The 23,611-nt window shown below is 38.1% G+C and overlaps 1 protein-coding gene across 1 annotated transcript in view; it reads left to right on the top strand.

Annotated features, from left to right (window-relative positions):
• adcy2a (adenylate cyclase 2a) overlaps positions 1 to 23,611 on the top strand; it is a 196,991-nt gene that overhangs the window by 3,774 nt on the left and 169,606 nt on the right. Inside the window, exon 2 of the mRNA XM_017480514.3 lies at positions 6,319 to 6,516. Coding sequence (XP_017336003.1) covers positions 6,319 to 6,516 — 198 coding nt within the window. The remainder of the gene's footprint in view (positions 1 to 6,318; positions 6,517 to 23,611) is intronic.

Raw genomic sequence — 23,611 nt, 5'->3', positions numbered from 1 at the left:
GAGCAAGCTAAAATCTGGGAAGAGCAGCCTAAAATCTGGGACACATTTTGAGATTCATGGCCTGACTGTCAGTCCAATTGTTGTCTAGTCTGGGTAAGGCCTAATGACATTTGTCCCAATGGCATTTGGCACAAATTGCCTGGTTATGTGATAGACACTATAGACAGCATGGCTTTGCCAAATACACATTAAAACACACACACACACACAAAACACACACACACACACACACACACACACACACACACACACACACACACACACACACACACACACACACACACACACACACACACACACACACAAAATCTGGGAAGACCAGCCTAAAATCAGGACACCTTTTCCAATGGCCTGATTGTTGTTTATTGTGCCCCAGGAATAAGGATAATAGTCCTCTTGGAAATTGCTGCAACTTGGCTGTATATGGAATGCATGTGATGGACGTTATGGTTTTGCCTAAAACACACAGTAATACACAAAGTGTGATTAATCATTTCTTGCTGGAAGTAGGCAGGAGTATTACACAAATGCCGTCTCAAGGACCGTTTTTAGCCCACATGTTAACTGGCCATTTTAACTAGGGTCCCTGTCTTATCAGTTCCACTATTGCCCCTGCATTGATACGCTAGTGGGTGGCCAGTACCAAAGTGAATAGGAGTCATCATCTATGATATCACAATTAAGGGGCAAATTAAGTTGTCAGATGTGTAGGTTAGTATTGTTCGTCATGGAGAACAAGCATGGGCTCACACACTACTCAAATTATTTGAGAAGATACAAAGGCTAATCTATAAACACGTTGAATATGTACGAATTCCGCATGAGACCAAGGCTTTGAGGATATATATTTAATTTGGTTCTAAAAGTCAGACTTATTGCATTAATATCTATCTATCTATCTATCTATCTATCTATCTATCTATCTATCTATCTAATTAGAATGTATTTTTTTATTTATTCATTTACATTTATTTATTTACATGAATTTTTTTCTGGAAGATGTGTCAGAGTTTGTGTAACATTTAATGGGTTTTTGTTGTTGCCTGAAATGGTGTACTTACACGAGTAATGTGTGAGTTGGTGATTTGAAGGGTTTTCCACCAGGCACTCAGAGTGGTAGCAATGATAACTCACGGGAAATGATTGCGGCGTTTAATGGAAGCACTGAGGCCTGGCTGGTCAGAGATCCTAATTTCCTTTCGGTGCAGTTCTTCGAGTTAGTCGGGTGAATCTGGCGAGATACACAAGTTGAAGAAAAACTTCCATTCAAAAGCTTCAAGCCTTCCATTATTCTTTTATCTTTTCTTTTATTAATTCTTGTCCAATTTTAAAAAGACTATTAGTTGTGGACTTATGGACACTTCAGGTAATGAGAACTACATTTGTTGTTGTTGTTGCTGTTTGTAAGTCTCTGTTGATTCTCTTGAACTTCTCATCGATGAGACACATTTTTCAGCAGGCCTCTTTACAGTTTGCAGTCCTCTTACATATTGATCATCTCTAAAAACCCAAGGTTTATCTGTTATGCATTGTTTTTTCACTAGTACTGACTCTCTCCTTCTCTCCGGGGGATGTTTGTGTTACGGCAGAGAGAGGTAGAGGTGGTGTGTGTGAAATGGCAAGGAGAGCTGTGCCATGGTGTCATCTCCTATCACGTCGAACACATTTCGCCCCAGCTCCAGGGTAAGAGACGTGGTCACACTGTTGACGGCGTGGCTGAGCGGCTTATCGCGCTGCATGTATTAGAGACACTGAATTAATTCCTTTCCGTAAATGAACGTCAGCTGGTGGCTATCAAGCTGTCTTTCACCATTGCCCCAGTGTTGCCCTGATGTGAAACGAAGTCGTCTTCTTGGCTAATGGAAATGCTTTTCGCCTTCAAAGCCGACAGAATCAGCAAGCTAATGTTCCAATCGATACTGTCGTTTTTAGCCTTTGTAGAATTCACTTAAAGATCCCACCTGGGATGAAACACTATCCAAAGGGTTCAATGCACTGAAAGAGTTACAGTTCCATCGCGACCTAAGGACTGACTTTGTACACTGGAATAAATTATTATTATTATTATTATTATTATTATTATTATTATTATTATTATTATTATTTTTTAAAAATCTATGTTACAGAATATCCTAACTGATGTTGAAATATGATAGACCCCAGATATTATGACAGAATTCACATTGAGATATTCACCTTGAGATAAAGCTCACAAATTGATCAATGACACTGGATATACAGCCTGAGAAATGACAGCAACCATTAAAACTGCCAAATAAATATTTACCAGTAAATCAAATCAATTTGATAGATCAGTCTTTAGTGATTATTGACTGACCAATAAATTCAAGTAATTTTATAGCATAATGAAATGTATCGAGTGATCTATTATTATTATTATTATTATTATTATTATTATTATTATTATTATTATTATTATTATTAAGATGTCTCTCTTAGGAATATTCAATGAAGAGTTCTTGGCTTTCAGCTTGAAGTTATTGCATATAACAGTGCAAAAGCTCTGGTATGTCAAAGTCTGTGTAAACCAAGTTAATTGTTGTGAAAGCTTGGGGCCAGTTATTACAGCGCTTGTGACCTCAAAGGCTCTCTGACCCACATGGATGTTTTTACTCACAACAGAAGCCATGCAAGGCTCCCCTCCCTCACTGTATTGGCACGACTTCTTTTGTTACTTAAGATGTGACTTCTGTCTGGAATTTTGGCTGAAAATGAGTTACTCCTTGTTTATGAAAGCACTAAACATGTTATGACTGAATTCATGATTCACCTTCATGTACAGCATTACCAAATAATCCATGTCAAGCCATCTGTTAATAAGAAATAAGTTTATGGATGTTAAGATTTGCCTTACTTTAATTGTACTTGTATTTATTCCTTGGGACCCTTTCAGATTGGGAACCATTCTGCCGTATAACCCTTCTCAATTTCCTAAGAATAACGGGGTAATTATGTGGTCTTGAATGCATTTCTATAACAATGCATTACAAACAATGCTATAAAGTGCAATGCATTTTCTTAAACAACTATAACAATGTGTTTCGTGTCTTATAAATTCCTAACATGTCACGGATGTATTCATAGGTGATTATAGTGTACTTCTCTTCATGAGCAAGCACTAACATATAGAAAAAAGTACTGTAGTACTGTATATTAAAAATAACCTAGAGTACTGAGGCATCATCAGGATTCTGAGCTGCAATATACACCAGTCACAAGCCCCAAATTGTCCCAAAATCTCTTTCCGTGACATTTAAATGGTCTCGCTGGATTAAATCCAAGTGACTGGCATTGCGTTGTAATCTTTGCCAGTCATCCACGGGGCTTCATTACTTACTTTACTTACTCGCTTGCTTATTTATTTATAATTATCCAAGCCCACTTGCTCAACTAATGCATTTACAGGCTGGCATTGAAAAAAGGATTTACGTAGAGTGACGCTAATATGCACCCAATGGTGGCATCTATGTAAAGGTTGCCATGGTAATCGCATGTCTTGCTGTATCTATAACACGATACTAATATGTTTGCAAATCCATAGTGGGTTATAACTGAGGGTTAAAATTTGCATCTTTTAAGGTATTTCTCCAATATAGCTACCAAAATAGTATTGTAATCTCTTCTCCAAATGCAATCTTAAATTATTGATTTAAATAAACAGACCTGAATACTTTTTATACCCGTGCTTCTTCATCTACAACTAAAACAATAGTTGGAATATGGTTTACTTCTCTTAAGGTACATTTACAAATGCTAATACTAATACTTGTGTACTTCAACTAGTGTATCAAAAAGGAAGTTAGTATACATCTCGTCAACTGTGTCTCGAAATATACATTAATATGAATATATTTGAATGAATGTGGAGAGAACAGTGTGTGATTGTTGGGATCTCTTCTGAAACTGAAGAGGAGGCGTATTTAAGATGACATTTCTATATTCTGTATTTATCCGTAGGCCACACAAATGTTTGCATTCAAATCTCTATCATGTTGCACAAAAACCAGGATTGATAGTTGGCTTAGCCAAGCTTTTTGTAGGCTATATATATATTTTCAAATATATTTTACAGCAAGGTCCAGAAATCTTCGTCCATTGCCCAGAGCTATTTTAATAGGATCGCTTTTGGATAGTTTGTCACTTTTAATAGCACAGATAAGAAAAATTAAGCTGCCAGCAGTGGCTTGGATTCTCGTGGGTTGCACCATGAGGAGTATTTATGCACTTTTCCAATCCTGCTACAGTCTCACCATCTTACCCTCTAGCTTCCAGCAGAGGCTACAGGGCCTTGGATGCATTTCGGACTGACTAACAGAGCTTATTGATTCCATTTAGTTGAAAATGTTTTGTTATTTATACATATCGACAGAGCTATCTACCCAGTGGCTAGATGCGTCATAATAAAGATGTATTGTCCAGATGCCCGTTGGTTGTAATAATGTACACTATCCCAAGAGACGCTTTCATCGACATGTTAGGTGTTTAATATACAGACTACCGAGATATGATTTCATTATCAAGTCATTCAGACTAATTTGTTCAGCAGTTTCCTTAACCATCTGGAATATGAAGTATAGTTATAACTGAAACTAATAAAGGAAGCTAATAAAGGAAGGCATTTTACACACAGTGCCCTCCAGAATTATTGGCCTCCTTTATAAAAATGAGCACAAATTATCGTATGAAAAAAACAAACAACAACATCACACATTTATTCATATTTCCCAACTAGTCTCACTTAAAATGTGTTTATGCCAAACTTAGTGTATTTTAAATAAATAGAAGGGCATTAAACAGTACTATTCCTTGTCTCTTGTGTAGTACCTTCAAGCATACACCAGTTGTACCTTTAGTATGTTTCTTTTACCTAGAATGGTATACCTTTAAAGCTGTACTCTAAAAGGTAATTATTTATATAATTATAAACCTTTTTGTATTTTTATTTATTTATTTATTTATTTTAAAGGTACACTATTTCCAGTTGAAAGTTTCCCTGGGGTATAAACATTATGTTGCACACATGCAAAAATCCCTTTCTCATTTATTACCAAGGGCATAAAAAAAATCCACAAACACACACAAACAAAAACCCAGTGTCATATCACTTCAAACCAGTAACGACATTTTCCATCATGCACAACATACAAACATGGCCGCCTTGGACTGCAATTCCCAGAACACTCACATTCACTCTAATCACGCACACCTGCATTCAATTCACAGCACTCACAACCATGAGTTGTAAGAGATGTTTTGAACACTATGGCTTTGCGAAGTATTACGCTCAGTTGCTTAGTCTCTGTTGTATTTCCAAGCCTTTTCTGGTTATAGACTTTGTTAAGCGTGTTGACCTTGATTCTCTGCTCTGCCTTGTTTAGAGTATCTGCCTGATCGTTTGACTCTAGCCTGCCTTGGACTTTGCTTTCTGCCTGATCCTTTGTACTCATTATTGTTTAATTAAACTGCCATACCTGCACTTGGTTCTGTCCTGCGCCTACATTACGTGACACCCAAATTGTCACGGATTGTCAGGTAATGGATATAAATTAGAATTAAGCACTACAAGGGCTATGACAAAACATTTACCATATAGGGAAACATGCCAGGAATTGGAACCAAGAGCACACCATATTCCCACACAGTAGAGAGGACAGGGAAGGATTCTTGTTAAATGGCACTTTTATAACGACAAGGTGTTTGGAAGCATTACAAAGAACGAAGTTCTTGCTGAGAGCATCTCACAAAAGGTAGAACCTGAACTTAACCCCGCATCATTAGATGTACAATTGGCAGCATGTCTTGTGGGTAAATCATCATACACACCATGAACATGTTTGGTGAAAAATACAAGAAAACGCACCCACTGTAAACACTGTTACTGGTGGCTCAGGTACTTTCCGTAGATTTTACTAGGGTATTTCAGCCTAAATCCTGATTGCATTTGCCATGAGTGTCGGAGCTTTCGAATCAAGCATACTTGAAACGAATCGATGCAGAATTGGAAACAAACAATTTTGCAGTGTTTTCAGTTTCTCAAGCTCCCTCTACAAGTGTCTCCAACCTTCTTACAGGATGCTGTTATTCTCTCAGGGTGCCATTAATTCTGAAAACAGTGCTTAAGGAAAAACACCAATTCTCTGTATGTTTAAGTGTTATACTCTTTATATATAATAACTGCTCATTTACACGAAGGGTGCTAATATTACCAGAGGGCACTTGGTGTTCTATTTTCCTTTATTCAAAAGATGCCTCAAACACTCGGTTCTGATTTCTTTCTATCTTTTTTTTCCTTGGCAGGATATCGAGGCTCACGTCGCCTTTGTGATTACCGTCCCCACGGCGCTGGCCATCTTCCTCAGCATCTTTGTCCTCGTCTGCATTGAGTCAGTCTTTAAGAAGCTCCTGGGCCTCTTCGCCCTGGTGATCTGGGCCTGCCTGGTCGCCATGGGCTACCTCTTCATGTTTTTCGGCGGCATCATATGTCCCTGGGATCAGGTAAGGCAAGAAGTGGCCTCCTGTTTTCATTCATGCAGTGAGAAATCCTTGTGAGAAGAAATAAATGGGGAAAAAAAATCATGATGAAGCAGACAGGGGGGAACAAAAGCACCTCGGGGAGTCACCAGGGTGAATAAGAAAGTTTATTAAAATAGAGTGCTGGGTGGAAATTAAGTGGAAATATGCAGCGTAGAGTGAAATTAACCAACACAGATGAGTTCTCAGAGTGTGGCATTCATCTATAAGGTCATGAGAGGTGTATGGTTTTTAGCCCAATTATATTTGCTCTAAATCCTCTTCTTTTTTTAATCCATGTGGGTATATGCTAAGTTTAATATGTAAGGAATAAAGTGCTGAATGACCCATCGTACTTATTATCTATTTATAGGGTTATGGAACATCTGCGAAGCAAGTTACTTCCTGTTATCACTTATGTTATAGCAGCAATACACATTTGTTTGCTGTTTTTTCCTCTCTCAAAGTTAATAAGACAAAAAAACCAAGAAGCACAAAGTTTATTGCAAAGCTTAGATTAGGTCATGATGAACGAGCTGATACTGTTAGAAATGAAACATAATAGAACGAGCCAGCACTACTGTTAGAGCTGCTGTTCTGACCTTCCGATCAATTGGATTTAAGAATTCAACACGCTTCCTTATATGGACATACAAGCGCTCAGATAGCTAATACAGTGTTTCAGTTTAAGTAACGAATGTGAGCTCTCATATGGAATTCTGTTGTGTATGGATCGTGTTTTTACACACACACACGCACACACAAATTAATCAATTTAACAATTTCTTTTGCTTTTTATGCCTCTGAGCATGCGTGGAAGCTTAATGAGATGCACAGTGACTGTGGGTCGTGTTTTTTTATTTTTTTATTTTTTAGAAATCCAATTATTGACTGACTCATGGAGAATTCCTATGATCAGATTACTGAAAGTGCATGTAAATGTGCTTTCAGGGAATTCAAACGCAGAATTGATCTAATGTATTTTCGGGACGATAAGCGATTTTGGAAAAAAAAAAAAACAGATTGGGACAAAATTACAGGCAAATGAATCTCTTTGTTTGGGAGGAACTGCGCCATATTGTTTTTAAACTATATCACGAGGTGGTGTGTAAACAGAAGTTTAATTTGACATCTGCCAACAGAATGCCTCTGGTCGTCCAACTGAACGCTGTCTGTGATGATTTCAACGTTAAACTTTTTTTTACACCACAGCGTTGTTGGATTCTTAATTCCGGCTGCTCAGAAGGTGTTGATTAGTTTTCTTATATAATCACAGGTTTACGTTAATGCAATCGTTCTTATTATAACTGTAGCAACAGCTCATTCGACGGGATATGAACGACAGACACGGCGCATAAGCTAAGGCTAATAATAAATGGATATTCGAAACAAAACAAAACAGAACAAAGAAACATAATCATTATTAGTTGTGGAAGGAGTCAGGAGAGAGAAACTAAGGAACTAATTTGTATCCCAGACAACTAATTCGTTTCTCAGGCATTCCACAACGTTATGCGATAAAAATCATAAATTAGACATTTGGAATCCTCGGGAAATTGGTGCGATATAAGAGGAATACACCACTTCAGCACGTGCTGTCATTGTAGCATAATCAACTTCGGGGTGGTAGCAGTAACTCCCACCATAACTCAGGTCCCATCACACCACCATCATTGATTATTTTCCTACAACTGCGTGCCTTGTCATGTTTTATTACGTTCACATCGATTTCACAGCCACGGTTATGATTGATTATTGATTTAATCATATGTTTTAGCATGATTGGCTGGTTGGATAATTGGACGTTGGGCAGGTGTACAGGTGTTCCTATTAAATGCACTTTCGCCGAACGCTTGCTGCTTCGGAAGTCTTTTAAAATGTGCTTGCCATGGCCGTCAACCAAAGAAGGTAAAACAAAGAGTGCATTCCCGTAGGCTGATTAAAAGGCCCATTATGCTGACAGCTATGGCCGTGGTGTAAAGCTTCACACTTTAAATTGCCTGGTGCAATGGAAGAAGTGTGTGCTGACTTTCTAATGATAGCCTCTGGCTTGGTGTTTGACTGTTAATGTCGTGGTGTAAGACATGCTTAGCCTCGAAATAATTTCTTCCCGGTTTCATTTTTGCATTTTTGCTCTGATAATTAAGTTCTTGCAGTTAAGCTGGCAGCATCGGTTCTCGGAGGATTCGTGCGTTTAACATTATCCAGACATCATCAGCTTCAGAATTTTGTACCTAGTAACCAGAAGGATGTACTGTATTCTTAGAGATGTACGCTGTTGCTAGGGTGGCGGTTGTGAGGCAAATCCGGCCTGTCTAAAACTGTAAGCGTGACCTTCGACTCGTCCTTTATTTATTTATTTTTTTTTACACCTTGTACCTTTAGAACGAGCAGCATATGGGGAAAGACAAACAAAGCTGATGTCAGACACGGCTTCCTGTGTCAGTCAATATCTCCGCTTGCTTCTGGATTAAAGAAATCCACGTGAGCGGCTTTACAGACACGTAGGCACCGATCCACTCAGCTTGCCTCTGGATGGACGTAAGATGAATGAAAATATAGGATCGATATCACTTCATTAAATCGGGTTCTGTATTTTTTCTGGGCGGGAATATAATCTGATTAAAGAACACGGTTTCCCTTTCGCTTGTGAAGGAAGAGTGTAAAGCAATCCTATAATAACACACAAACATAGAAATAAATACACAAGTGAAAAAGTATTTAAATAACATGAGCTACATGTCCTCCTGGGGACAAAGAGAAATGAGGACAAGATGTCGAGTGATATTACGAGGAGTTGCATCATTTAAAAAATGTTTTTTTTTTTTTATCTCATCCATTTCAGCACTATGTTATATTTCCACTTTGCTCGCTCATAACTCTTGGCTGTCGAATTTGTCATTTGTGTTCTCTTTGCTCTTATGTGGAGGACACTTACACCCATGACTGAAAAGCTCTGTTGTTGTTGTTGTTGTTGTTGTTGTTTGAAGTTCTCTAGAGGTTCTCTTTTTGTCCAAAATTTGGCTTAGTGTCAAGCCCTCCATAACAAACACACCTAGCAAAGTCACTTCCTCCTACATAAGGGTATTGGTCTCAGCACTGTTTTCAGTAATTGCACCAGGAGTCCAAAGTGAAATCACAGATATGTCACATATAAGGCAATGCCAGAAGGATGAACCTTTTCTTTTCTTTTCTCTCCCTCTGATTCTTACTTTCCTTAAAAAAAAAAAAAAAAAAAAAGGCCTGCACTCCCACCCAATTAAAATGACTAAGACAGTAATCTGCAGTTACCTTGGTGTCGGCGTTGCCGAGCAAGTTTCTGTTGTCTCTCCAGGAGATGTTGAAAGGCCAAAAGAAAAATCTGGGCTGATTACCCACCTTACTGCTGGGAACAAAAAGCAAATCGAACAATGATTAAAAGGTTGAGTTTGGAGTCCATATTGCAATAACAAAGGCTCCGGCGCCATCACCTGCAGTTAGCATTCCTCTTGCAAATGCTTGAATAGCTCCACACAGAAAAATCCCTAGTGTCGAATTAACACCTAGAGTATTGATTTAACTCTTTCAATATCCAATTGTGTCCGTTTGAACACATATAAGGACTGAGGAGATTAATTCAACACTGGGGATTTTGCTGTGTACACAAGGCTCCTTGGATATATATGTGTTTGTTCTTAAAAGGTTGCTTTGGTTGAAAAATCAAATGTGCACAAATTAAATTTCCCTTTAAAGGTAAAGAACATTCGTATCTTTTATTTATTTATTTATTTATTTATTTATTTTTTTTTGCAGTGGAGTGCAAGGCTAGTTTAATTTGAAAGTAATGGAATTCCAAATATACTTGCCAAATAAGTATACTTACATATTAAACTTTATAAATAACATCTGATCTTCATTGGCATCTTCTAACACTTCATATCGGTTAACGGTTTCCTACATTAGACACAATGCTGTTCTCATACCTGCTGATAGTGGTGCCAGTGGGGGGCAGTGGTGGCTTGATGGTTAAGTCACTGGGTTATAGATTGGAAGGTTGGGGGTTCAAGCCTCAGCACTGCCAGTGTGCCACTGTTGGGACCTTGAGCAACGCCCTTAACCTTCTCTGCTCCAGGGGCACTGTATCATGGCTGACCCTGCACTCTGACCCCAGCTTCCTGACATGCTGGGGTATGTGAAGAAAATGATTTCACTGTGCTGTAACATATTTGTTTTTAATGAATAAAGACTCACTATCATTTAGCCCTCATTCATTGCATTCTGGAATGTTGAGCCCAGTGTTTGCTTTCTGCACTATGTCTACGTTGGTGTTCTTATTAATATACTGTTGAACACAGACATAAAGTTGTTTTTTTCCAGGTTGGAGTTTTTTTGTGAGTTCCTTCATGCAAAACAGGATTATCGGCTGCATCAACACAATATCGGCTTTTTGGTACAATTTTACCTTTAAATTGGGAGACAGGGCCTGGATGGGGAGGAGGCGGTATAATACCAAATTGTTCTTAAAAAGTGATTCAGGTTGTCCAAAATGTCAAGTAGCTACAATTAAGCCCACTGTTTCATAAACCACATCAACAACAAGTCTGTGGCATCACGCTAGAAGCAAACGTCATTGGTTATTATGCCTAAGAGGGAAATTTTGTCATTTTGTGTTTCACGAAACCATCTTAGAGATTCAATAACAATCCTAAGGTTTTAATTAGAATAAGACAGGAATGCATATCATTAGAAGACTCATACATTTTTACTGGTTAGAGTTTGAATAGATCGTCAACTTGTTTTTCTTATTATCTGAAGAAAGTATACATACCTATATTTGGGTGAAATGAAAGCTATACACCCAGATCTAATGAATTGTGTTATAATCAATATACTCTGATCAATGCTGTTATAGGAAACACAGCACACACAGCTGACACACAACTCAGCTGACACACAGCAGAGTTAGTGTTACCACCCAAAAGTTGTTTATTTAATAAAAACCGCATGTCTCAAAGTTTTTTCTTCCTTTTATACCACAGCAATTTGCCAATGATACGGTTTTAATTTATTAACGAATGACATCATACATTTGACCATTTATAGTTATTTAAAAATGTTGTGAAACATCTGCGTGACACTGGAGACTCCTTCCATGAATGTTAAATAAACCTCTCCTTACAAAAAAACTTGCATAATCATACATTTGTGCTTTGTTAAATAATAACATATTTTTAATCCATTTATTGTTAGATTCTTGTGGAGCTTCCATCATAGATCCCTGTCTAAGCTGTTACTATAGATAGTACAACATATTTGAAAGAACATATTAGTATAAAGTTGTGATTTAAATTACAGCTTGTATTACTTTCAGACCTGCTCTAGGAAATGAATCAACACCTTATGATCAGTCAGATTTGAGAATTAAACCGCACTGTAGTATTACAAAAAAAAACAACAACCCAAAAAACCTTTATTATATATTAGTTACTTAAGTCAGACATCGCAGCTACCTTTTTTTAAAAACATTTCAGAAGTTCACAATTCGAGCCGTTCAAAAAATCGATCAGTTTCTAAGGCAGCCGAGAACCCATAAGGCTCCTGGGTTTCTACCAAGCAAAAGCAAGCAATGCAAATAATCTTAATGAAGACATCATGTATAAATACAGTCACTATCGATCTAGACACATAGTCACACATAATTGAAGGATCTGCTTACTTGGGATGTGACTCATTTCTTCCCACATTGACGTCTCACAAACATTAGTGCCACAGAGCCACCAGAGAGCCGGAAATATACAGTAATCACTGCATTTGACGCCGAGTCACACCCTGCCTAAAAGTGCTATAAAAAGACTACAGGTGACTATTGATCTTTCTCGCTCTCACACACACATACAGCCAGGTGTAGAGCAGTATGCATTTAACACATTATCTGCTGAAGGCTGTGTCACAGAAAGCCATGTTGGATTCCACATGGGACAGAGGTCACCCTGCCTCCTGCAGCACCACCAGGGGACTTTGTCATGCATCCTGGATTATGACAGCCTCAAAAACTTCTTCCATGCTTGGAAATTTAGCCTGTGGGTTCAGTACCCCCTTCCTGTCCTTGTTATTGCACTCTGTGTGTGTTAAATGGGTTTGTCAAACTTTGCCTGTGCACATTGCAGTTGCCATGGCAATGAATGCTATGTGTTTGTGTTAGTTTTGATCTAGTTTTTGATCGAGTCTTGTCTCGCACCCCATCCTCTTTGGTTTGCTATCCGATTGTGTTCACCTGTTCTGTGTTAGTCCATGAGCAAGTCATATCACGCAATTAGTATTTTACAATTCAAGCCTTGTTTTCATTTCCCCAGTTCGTTCTGGCTTTCAACTCTTGCCTCTCTTTTCACTCGGATTGTCCTTGTTTATTGCCCCCGCTATGGACACTATGATTGGAACATTTTGGATTGTCTCCAGTAAATGCATTACTGAGTTTACATACTTTGCACAGCACACTGCACACAAGCTCTGCAGAGTTGTTACATCAACGAGCCTTCTAACTGCTTGAGGCAACGGAGGTGTGCCAGGTTTATGTAACATGATGAAAACGATGATGAAAACATCATGACCCTTCTTCTATCGCTGTTATCAATCGATTCACAATAACATTGCCAATATAACTCTAACCTGACTGCAAACCTGGCTTTGCTCTGATGCAACACTATGCTGAGCACAAAGCATACAGAAATGCATGCTCACACATCACTATATTTTATTTATAAAATATATTAAATAAGAAATATATGTATAAATAGGGACAGCACGGTGGTGCAGCAGGTAATATTGTTGCATCACAGCATCAGGGTCCCTGGTTCAGCCCTACTTTTAGAGTTACCTCATTTGGCTGATGCTTTTATCCAAAGGGACTTATAATTGACACAGGATAACAAGTGAGCTGAACACTGGAATGTAATTGGGGTATCAATCTTGAATGATCACTTTTTCACTCCAGCTCCCAAGATTTAACGGTTGTACTATACCGCATAGCTGAATTTTTCTTTTTTGCCTCATAGCTCCAAGGCAAAACTTAAAAAAATAAAAAAAAAATAAAAAATCAACTTCAGTCTCCAGACATGACTTGGCTGCTGAACTACAGAAAAAGTCCTTCAGAAAAGCCAGATTCATTCCCGAACTGCTGTCTGGAATATCAACTATCACTGCTCTGTTATTGTAGGCTTCCATATTTACAGTGCATGCATTCAGTTCTCTAACTGTTCTCTAAGAAATAATAAAGACAATGAAAATTATATATGGAGGATCATAGTTTCATTTTAATGTACCTCCAATTTTCATCAAAGTACCTGTTAATTCCTGGGCGCGTCCTGTCTACGGCTGGCCGTTTTTTTGCTCTGGTTTGACATTGAGGAGGTTTATTAGGCATGAAATAGAATCCACATGAAAATGTGATTAGGTGTCAGCAAAATGGAGAAGAATATCCTGTCGCATTGTGCATGCTTCATGCTTTCTCAATTCTTGCTGATCTGGTAGTTTCCGTTCTTTGCCAAGCACATCTGCTTCTAAGTTTTTCGAGTTGAAAAAGATTTGGCTACTTTACAGAAGGAATGCCCCGATAATCCTTCCCATTCTTCTGGATGTTGCAGGACAACAGCTTGGACGAGGACACTAGAATCTAAACTGTCTTGATGTTCAAAATTGTATACTCGGCATATTACTCATGCAAAATCCCGTCCAAAATACGTATGGAGTACACCGTCTTTTATAATATTTCTTCATCGAGTATTAGATGTGCAATTTAGGAAAGGATAAAGAACCAGAAACAATCCAGTCAAAATCCTGCTGTCTCAACACGCTACCAACACACTTTTTAAAGACTGCTTTGAAATTATTAGCAACTGTATCATCAGCAATCGTTATACCCCTCCTAAAAAAAACCTACAGACTTATCTCAAAACTTCCTTTTATGGGCAAAATTGTCATTTTTTTTTTTCATTTATTTTACCACTGAATAGATTTCTTAACTACAGTATAAATGGTTATGATGATCATTTTCAGTCAGGTCTCAGACCACATCATAGCACTGAGACTGTCAAGTCCTAAATTACATTCAAATAAATATTGACTTGGGTAAATTATCGGTCTTGGTATTTCTAGACCCAACTTCAGCATTTGACACAATAGATTAAACAGACTGGACTCTTGGGAATGGCCCTAAACTGGTTCTGATCATACCTTGATGACCGTGGCTACCTGTACTTTGTCACTCTACTTTGGAATTTATGAATCTGAGTGTAGTACTATGCTCGGTGAAATCCCTCAGGGCTTGGTTCTTGGTTCCTTACTGTTCACTATCCCTTTATGCTACATTTTACAAGAGGACAAAATTGTTTACAATAGTTACGTGGATGACACACAGATCTATCTGTCTTTTATCACCAAATGATTATGGCCCACTACGTCCCGAGCAAATGGATGCATCATCATTTCTAACTAATCATATTTGGCAGCAGGGAAGAACATCTTGAGATCAGTACACAGCTCAACTCCAGAGTGCTAAAGTCTAAATTAACTGTGGAGCCCACATAGCCTCAGATCTTACTTTCAGTAGCCACGTCAAAGCAATCCTTCAATAACCCTTCTGTCATCTCAAGAACATAGCCAGAATTAGAAGCTTCATAGCTACACAGAACTTGGGGGGAAAAATGATCAATGCATTCATCACCAGCAAGGTCAAGTACTGCAATGGCCTCTTATCTTAAATAGCATTCAACAGCTGCAGCCCATTCAGAACACAGGAGCAAAAGATCGAAGACTCTACAATTCTCACAATGGCTTCCAGTTGGTTTTAAAGTGCTGCTACTGGTATAGAAATCATTCAATAAGCTAGGGCCAAGATGTGCTCCCAGATCTATTAGGATTGAACAGGGAAAAGCTGCCTTTAACTATTAGAATAATAATAATTCCTTACATTTATATAGCGCTTTTCTAGACACTCAAAGCACTTTATATAGGATGGGGGATCTCCTCAAACACCACTAGTGTGTAGCACCCACCTGGATGATGCAACGGCAGCCATATTGTACCAGAATGCCCACCACACACCAGCTATTAGTGGAGAGAAGAGAGTGAGGTAACCAATTCAGAGATGGGGATTCTTATAATGGGGCCATGATAGTGAAGGACCAATGGGCGAATTTTGGCAGGACACCAGCGTTATACCCCTACTCTTTACGAGAAGTGTCATGGGATTTTTTTAATGACCCCAGAGAGTCAGGACCTCGGTTTAACGTCTCATCCGAAAGACCAAGCTGTTTTTACAGTATAGTGTTCCCGTCACTATACTGCACTACACATAGACCCTGCTGGCCTCACTAATACCACCTCCAGCAGCAACCTTAGTTTTTCCCAGGAAGTCTCCCATGCAGGTACTGGCCAGGATAGAGCTGTAGGGAGATATGGCTCTGGCAGTTACAGTATGTTACTCAAAGCTGGAAGCAACTTCCATAAGACTTAAGATCCCTCCCAAATTTAGCTATTTTAAAGTTAAGGGGAAAAATCTTTCTGTTCATTCAGGGCTAGGATTTTATCTCATTGTATATTTGACTTTTTCATGATTTTTCATTTAACTTCTTTTTTAATCTTTCCTTCAACCTTATTTTATCTAATACTTATCCTATTAGTTATTTTTATTTTACTATGCTCTAAGTATTTTACTTTAAAAAAAAACTTGTTTGATTCAGTTATATCTTCAAATAAATAATATTGTGTTATTGCTTTATCACTGTGAAGCACATGTCTCTTTGTGAATTGTGCTTTACAAAAAATTTGCCTTGCCTTGCTGTTATCCTACAGTGGTTTTAAAGGGTAGAAATTGTGTCAGAGGGCAAGCAGAGACTCTGGCAGGTCTAACTGTGACTGCATAACTAAAAGAAGGAGTCAGATGGTAATGAGGGCACTCTGGGACATAAAGTGTACCTCCATATAAAGCATACCAGCCTCACTGATCACGTGAGAGAGGAAGCGACAGCATCAATCCCAGTTCAAATTTCAACATCAACATATTTTGCAGGTTGTTTGTAAGTTTCAGATTATATGATGAAGATCAAGCAATTTTTGTCTGACTTACTGCTTTTATCTGCTGAAAGGGAACATCTTTGGCTCACAGTAACTGTAAAGAAATTGGTGGTCACATGACTGTGTAGTGTATTCTATAGTATGCAGGTGATTCCACAATTGGGGTGCAGCTGATATCAACCCCATGCACCTGTTTCAGATAAATCACTTAAAACACGAAGGAAACCTTCAAAGTCTACTGCATTTCCCCCTGTCCCAGCCCAGTATACAACAAATTACCTTGAATTGTAATCATTAAAACACTTTGGAAAATTAATTTTGACGTGAAATATTCGGAATGTTCCACAGGTCGCAGGATGCTCCTGAAGATCATGTGAAGAACTTCTTTATTTTCAACTACACCCTATGTGGGTATATGATATGTGTGTGTGTAAGAGTGTTTTTCCCCCGGGCAGGACTTACTGTATTTTGATGGGAAGCAGTGTCTTACTTTGATTTAACCTCCCTTGTCAGTGTATGAGGTCAGTGCTTGTTTGCACGTCAGCGTAGTAGCTAGGATACCCTCAAAGTAAAGGCCAAGAAGTGTGTAACGAAGCCAGGGGCTTTGTGCCAAATTAGCTCCCTTGTTCTCTTGCCTCCTCTGGATTTCTTGATGCCTTTGTTTTTTCAGTCCATGCTTTGCTTTGCTACCTGCTTAGCCTATTTGCTGAAAGATATCTGTAATCAATATGGAGCTGGGAGAAGGTTTGTCTGTAGAGGCCTGGATATGTCTCACTGAAACTCATATTTACGCTATCCCTGAAGAAAACCATAGTATGATTCCTTTAATTAGAACATTTTCTGTTTCCTGCCAATCAATACATGTTCCGTGTGTTATGATGTTAATAATAATTCAATAGAAAAGTACATTTGTCAACAAGCAATATACATTATCTTCCTTTCGATTATGGGCAACCCAAACGGCAATTATGGAAGTAGACACTAGGGTCGTCATGATACCATAAACATATCTTACGATTCTATACCAGCTGGAGTATCACGATACCGAGTAGTATCACGATACGATACCACACAATATTGTGTTTATTCATAATTCTAATCTACAAAATGAACCAAATTTGCAGAAATACATAGATAGAAATGAAAAACGACAAACCAGATTTCCCTCTCAGTACTTTTATTTAATGAGAATGAATAACTGGCTATTGAGAAAAACTCATCAGACAACTGGCAAGCATCTAATGCAATGTGCCACATATTTCATCTATTGTTCCCTTGAGCAATGAAATCATGCAAATTTTACACGCTTTCACTGCTAATTTTACAGGGTTCGTACAGATGCTTCATAATGAAATTCCCGGACTTTCAAGGACTGTTTTCGTTTTATTTTCAAGGACTATACAAGAGATATTGTCGTGTTGTCGGACAACGTGACGAGTATGAAATAGTGACTGAAATGTGGCCCGTTAAGACTACAAGTTAACCAGCGGTGACTTCCAAACCGTTTCCAAGCCGCTGCTCTGCACTGCTAAAATCCTGATTTTATAATCGCGACGTCCTCTGACAAAATCATCACACACGTAAGTTAAAGACAATGATTGTGCTGTGATTTCGGCTATATTTACATGTAAAATGACTCGTTCTGAGAGAAAGTTAGGAGCGAATGAATGTGCTGCTCCTGTTTGCCCTTCCCTGAACAGAGTAGACGCAGAGAGAGGTGTATCTGTGGGGGAAACCAGGACCTCCCGCTCGCGGGGCAGTACTGGCCAATGTCTTCTATGGAAGGTTTGCCCAAAATGTCGCTAGATTTGTTGCTAGGTGCTTTTTTGAAAGAAAAAAAAATCGCTAAAAGGGGTCTGAAAAGTGGAAGATGGATGAGTTTTCCAGTACTTACATTTCAAAAAGCGAGAGTCAAGAACCGCGTACGAACCCTGATTAGCATAATGTTAGCTCGCTTACTAGCAAACATGGCTAATTGTTACGAAACGGTACTGGGAGGTGGAAGCAAGTGCATATCAAAGATTTTATTAACGCAGAAACAAGGTCATGAACATGAAAACGAGAAACGTGGTCTAAACATGGAACGAGAAACGTGGTCTAAACATGGAACGAAACGAGGTCTAAACATGAAACAACGACATGACCGCTTAGCATAAAGGTAAATTTAATACTGCATGATTTGCACAGGGACACGAGGGGTTTAAATCACTAACATCATCATGGGTAATCACAGACGGCTGGAACCAATGTAGACACACCTTCGGAAAACAACCAATGACTAAACAAGGAGGAGACAGAACAGAATCACAACAAACGCACGTGTCCAATGTAAACAAAGTCACCGTCATCCACAATCGAAGAGTGTGTGCTCGCTGAGCTCTCACGCACTCGGGCTTGTGCACGCGAGTGCACTCCGGCCTTCCAAGCACGTCGCACGCCGCAGTGCCATCTGAAGGGGAGATCGTGACACTAATTTTATGATTTAGACACAGCAGTTAGCGTAATGTTAGCTTGTTTGGTAGCAAACAGGAAACCTTTAAAAGATTAAGGAAAGAATTTAGGTTAAATGACGTGCCACTAACCTTTGTGTATTCTGCAAAAGCAGTGAGATATGTCTCTTTAGCAAAAATTTGTATTGATTCCGCACATACAACATTACTTAGGATACTACACTATCGACAATGCTACCATTTAAAAAAAAAACAATGGCATCAGTGGTATTTTGAGCTTTATTATCGCGACATTACCATAGTATCGGTATACCGTGTAACCCTAGTAGACACACACACAAAAAAATTATAAACTCTTCACCTGATAACAGGTGTGTGTGCACAGTTGGGAGACAGTGGTCATGTATAACAGGAACTAGTATAACCTCTATAATGCAAATGCACATGTTACTGTCAGGTCAAAATGATCAGGCAGTTTAGCACCAGAATTGCACATAAGAAATGTTTCCAGGTGGAGTTTTCCTTTAAGTTTAAGAGGGAGCCGCTTAGTCAGTAACTGGTGTCACGTTGTTGTAGCTTGTGTGCTAATCCTAAGCATTTCGCTGGCAGAGCCAAAGGTGTTGTCTTCTCACCTGGCAAGAAATCGCTTATTCTCAGTAAGACAAGTCAGGGTGTATAAAATGTCCTGGGTATATGTTCTGTTCTAAATACTACAATCCTTACCACTTATTAGGGAGCAGGTGCTGAAACTAGTTACTTAGCTACATATCGTCCTGAGGGAGAGAATTTGCTAAGAATTAGCTGATACAGAAATCCACTGTCATTTATATAGTTGTACATGTTTATTAGCCCTGTGTACAGGAATATTTTCTATTAATGTGACAAATCATTTCTGCAAGCTAGCATGATTTAAAAAAAAAAAAAAAAAAAAGCATTTCCCTGACAGAATTCACCAGTCTAATTGTAAATAAATAAATAAATATATGTAAACGGACGCAAATACTGAAAAAACCTCTTGCATGCAGTTCTTACTGTTGTTTAGTAAAGCTGAACAACCTAACTAGCCAGCTAGCGCTGTAGCTAAGTCAATAAATTAAATCTTATATAGATTAATACCTATAGCTAAGCTAGGTTTTTCAAAAACACCCAAAAATTAAACCTGGAGTGAGCTGTCTCTTCTTTCTTTTTTGATGATTATCATTTTAGCTATCTACTTTATTAAAGGGCTAGTTTGATTGTACCAGTAGTTCGGCTATTTTAAAGCATGAGCAGCTTGCAGCTTGAAAATTTAGAAGTATCTTCCCCAATTCTGAAAAAAAGAAACATGTGCTTGAATTTTAGACTCTGATGTAACAAACGAGCATTTTCTCATGGTTGTAGCTGCCAATTTATCTCGCAAATTCCGAAATATACCCCTAGCACGTCTCTGCCCATATGGCCACCAACACTTCTACACTCTTTTGCTCATGCTTGATCTTCTAGCATATTCAGAAGCCCACTTGCCAGTGAAAACTGTTAGCCATGTACAAAACACTTTAGATGTCTAAGGAATGATATATTTATATATACATCTTTTTCCATTTTTACTTGGTAAATTTTTCTCATGGACGGGTCATAAGGCTTTGTTGTTTCTGAGATTATTCTGAAGACTGGCAAAGATGCGGATTTATGAAAATAATGTATCAAGAGGCACGGAATGCCTTCTAGGATGTTATGTAGCTTATGGACCAGAATGAGGCTAATTCAGACTGACACAAACCCCAGACAGCAGTTAACATGCCATTAGCATTCAGTGGACTTGTTCGTTGAGCTCAGCTGCAGAACCCCGGACCACCTCTCTTGGGAATATATCCAGAGGGACAGTCTTATGAGGGTTGCAGCTGATATTTTCACAAATGGTGAAGGATGATATATGCTAACAATGTACTCCAGCAAGCTATCAGATCGCAGACATGATGAGTTTGAGAAGACGAGGCTCTTTCTGACGTCTTAATCTCTAGCCAGGCAGGCCAGACTGAGTGCTCTCTCTCTGTGCATTAATGTGGCTAGAAGCGCACTTTTCATTTTCCGTTTCAGTCAATCTGATGCTTATTCCAGGGCCACAAAGCCTCCTCTGTTGTCTCTGGAGTAGGGTGAAAGCTTATCTGTTCCAGGCAGGCCAGTAACCCTGCTGTGATTGGCGGATCCCTGAGTCCCCTCTGCACACATGCTGCCATGTTAAACCAGGCCAAAAAACAGGAACACGTGAATAGCCTGTGTCCAGGAATTACCATCTGCCGGTGTGGGAGCAAGCACAGGCACGAATAGATTATTAATTTAAACTTTGATTAAATGTGCAACCAGAACTTTGGTTAATGGCACAAAACACCTTGACAGGTTTTGAGGATCCAAAATTACGCCTACTAGACAGGCACTGTGCCTATAATGGTTGAGCAATGTAAGTGACAGCTGGTCACGATATTAGATGTGAGGGCTAAAATCTATATCTCTCAATAATCAGATAAATAGAAATGACGAATTATTAAGTCAAAATAACATGAATAATAATAATGTTGAAATAATGCGATATGTCAAAATAAGTTTTTAAGTCAAAATAAAAAGATATGTTTAAATAGAGTTGTGAAGTCAAATTAGCGAGACAATATGTCGACAAGTTAAGTCAAAATAATGAGATATGTAGAAATAGTGATTTAAATAATAATAATAAAAATAACAGGATAGTATGTCCAAATAACAAGTTGTTGTTTGTCAAAATATGTGATATGTTGAATTGACATGTTGTTAAGTCAAAGTAACGATATATTGAAATAAAGTTATTAAGTACTGTAGAAAGGTAATATGTTGAGTTATTAATTCAATACAATTAGATTTTAAGTCAAAATAATTAGAAAATATGTCAAAAGAACAAGTTAAGTCAAAACAACCGGATAACGTGTCCAAATAAAGTGTTATTAAGTAATAATGACATAATATGTCCGAATAATGTGTTATTAATTTGTAATAATGAGATATGTCAAAAATAATGAGCTATTAAGCTGAAACAATGCAATAAAGTGTCAAAATAAGGAGTTATTAAGGTGAAATAATGAAATAATGTCAGAATAACAAGTTAAGCTTAAATAATGAGATAATATACCCAAATAATGGGATATTAAGCTGAACTAATTAAATCATGTCAGAATAACAAGTTAAGCTTAAATAATGAAATAATATGCCTGTGCTCTACTGTATATGTGACCAATAAAGACTCAATATATGTCAAAATAATGAGTTATTAAGTTGAAATAAAAAGATATGTTGAAAATAAGCAGTTATTGATGAGATAACATGTTTATGTAATGAGTAACTAAAGTGAAATAATGAGACATTAAGTCAAAATGATGATATATATCTAGAAATGACTAGGAGTGTAAGGCTTTCTTATTAAAGCGCAATCACTGATGAATGGTTTTATGTAACATTTTTTTCTAATAAAGTCCTACAAGTGATACAAAAATGTATAATTTTTCAAACTTAATTTTTAGTACTGGGCACAAAACCTTAAAATCTGAATCTGTTCATGCTCGTAAGTTCTTTTAAAGTGCCCCTATTTGCTATATCAATTTATTTTTAGGACTAAAACCGTTTAATTTTCTCATAATTTACATTGCAGCATCACCTCTTTTTCTCAGTGTCACAAATGATTCGCTCAATGATCCGTTCATTCTAAATGCCTCCTTTCCGAGAGCCTACTCTGGTCTGATTGCTCAGATGTCCCAGTTTGTTGTGATTGGTCTACCGCGTATAGTGCATGTCGGAATGGAAACGCCCACTACCATATCTAAATTTCAGCTCAGTAATAATCTTGTCGGTTTTAGTGATGCATTGGAAAATCAACCCGAACCACCAATGCAAGCCTGACTAGAACAGGACGTTTCTCAGTAGTAAGTTTGTGTGTAGTTTGACATACACTGAAGATGATATGTTACTGCTTTTGCTGGAAGAAAACAATGTCTTCTAGATATGACGACATCAGGAACCTAACTCTTTCATGACGCAACTACAATTATAGTGTTTGAGGGCGGGGTCAAGGTACACTTCATCAGCCGATGAAGACCGGGGATTTTTGTTACAAACATACGTAGGTTAGTACAGGAAGTAAAGTCTGGAATCACTAAGGACTCGTTTCAGCTGTTCAGAATCGGTTCCTTCTTTTCGGTGGCAATAACTCCATTTGTCGTGCGCTTTGATTTTTGAAATTTTACAGACTTTTTACATTCACAAACAGCTCTATAACACACTACATGAAAGGTAATATTTGAAAAACCATAATAGGGGCACTTTAAAGATGTGTTTTATTGGGTGTGATGTTCTTCGGATGTAATGCATGTTGTATTTTAAGTCTATTTGTATTTATTTTCACAAATGAACAAAAAAAGGTGCCACAATGTTCGATGTTGTTTAACACATCTAGATGTAAATACCAGGAAATTAAAGCTGAAATTCTGGTCTATCGTTACATTCACCTTCTGATCCCAAACCAAAATATCTTCATTGTATAGCAAAAGAAAAAATGATTGGCTTTGCTGTTCCAATACTTT

The sequence above is a fragment of the Ictalurus punctatus genome, chromosome 1 (assembly GCF_001660625.3).
Source record: "Ictalurus punctatus breed USDA103 chromosome 1, Coco_2.0, whole genome shotgun sequence".
Lineage (NCBI taxonomy): Eukaryota > Metazoa > Chordata > Actinopteri > Siluriformes > Ictaluridae > Ictalurus > Ictalurus punctatus.
This window is presented reverse-complemented; position numbering and strand designations above follow the sequence as displayed.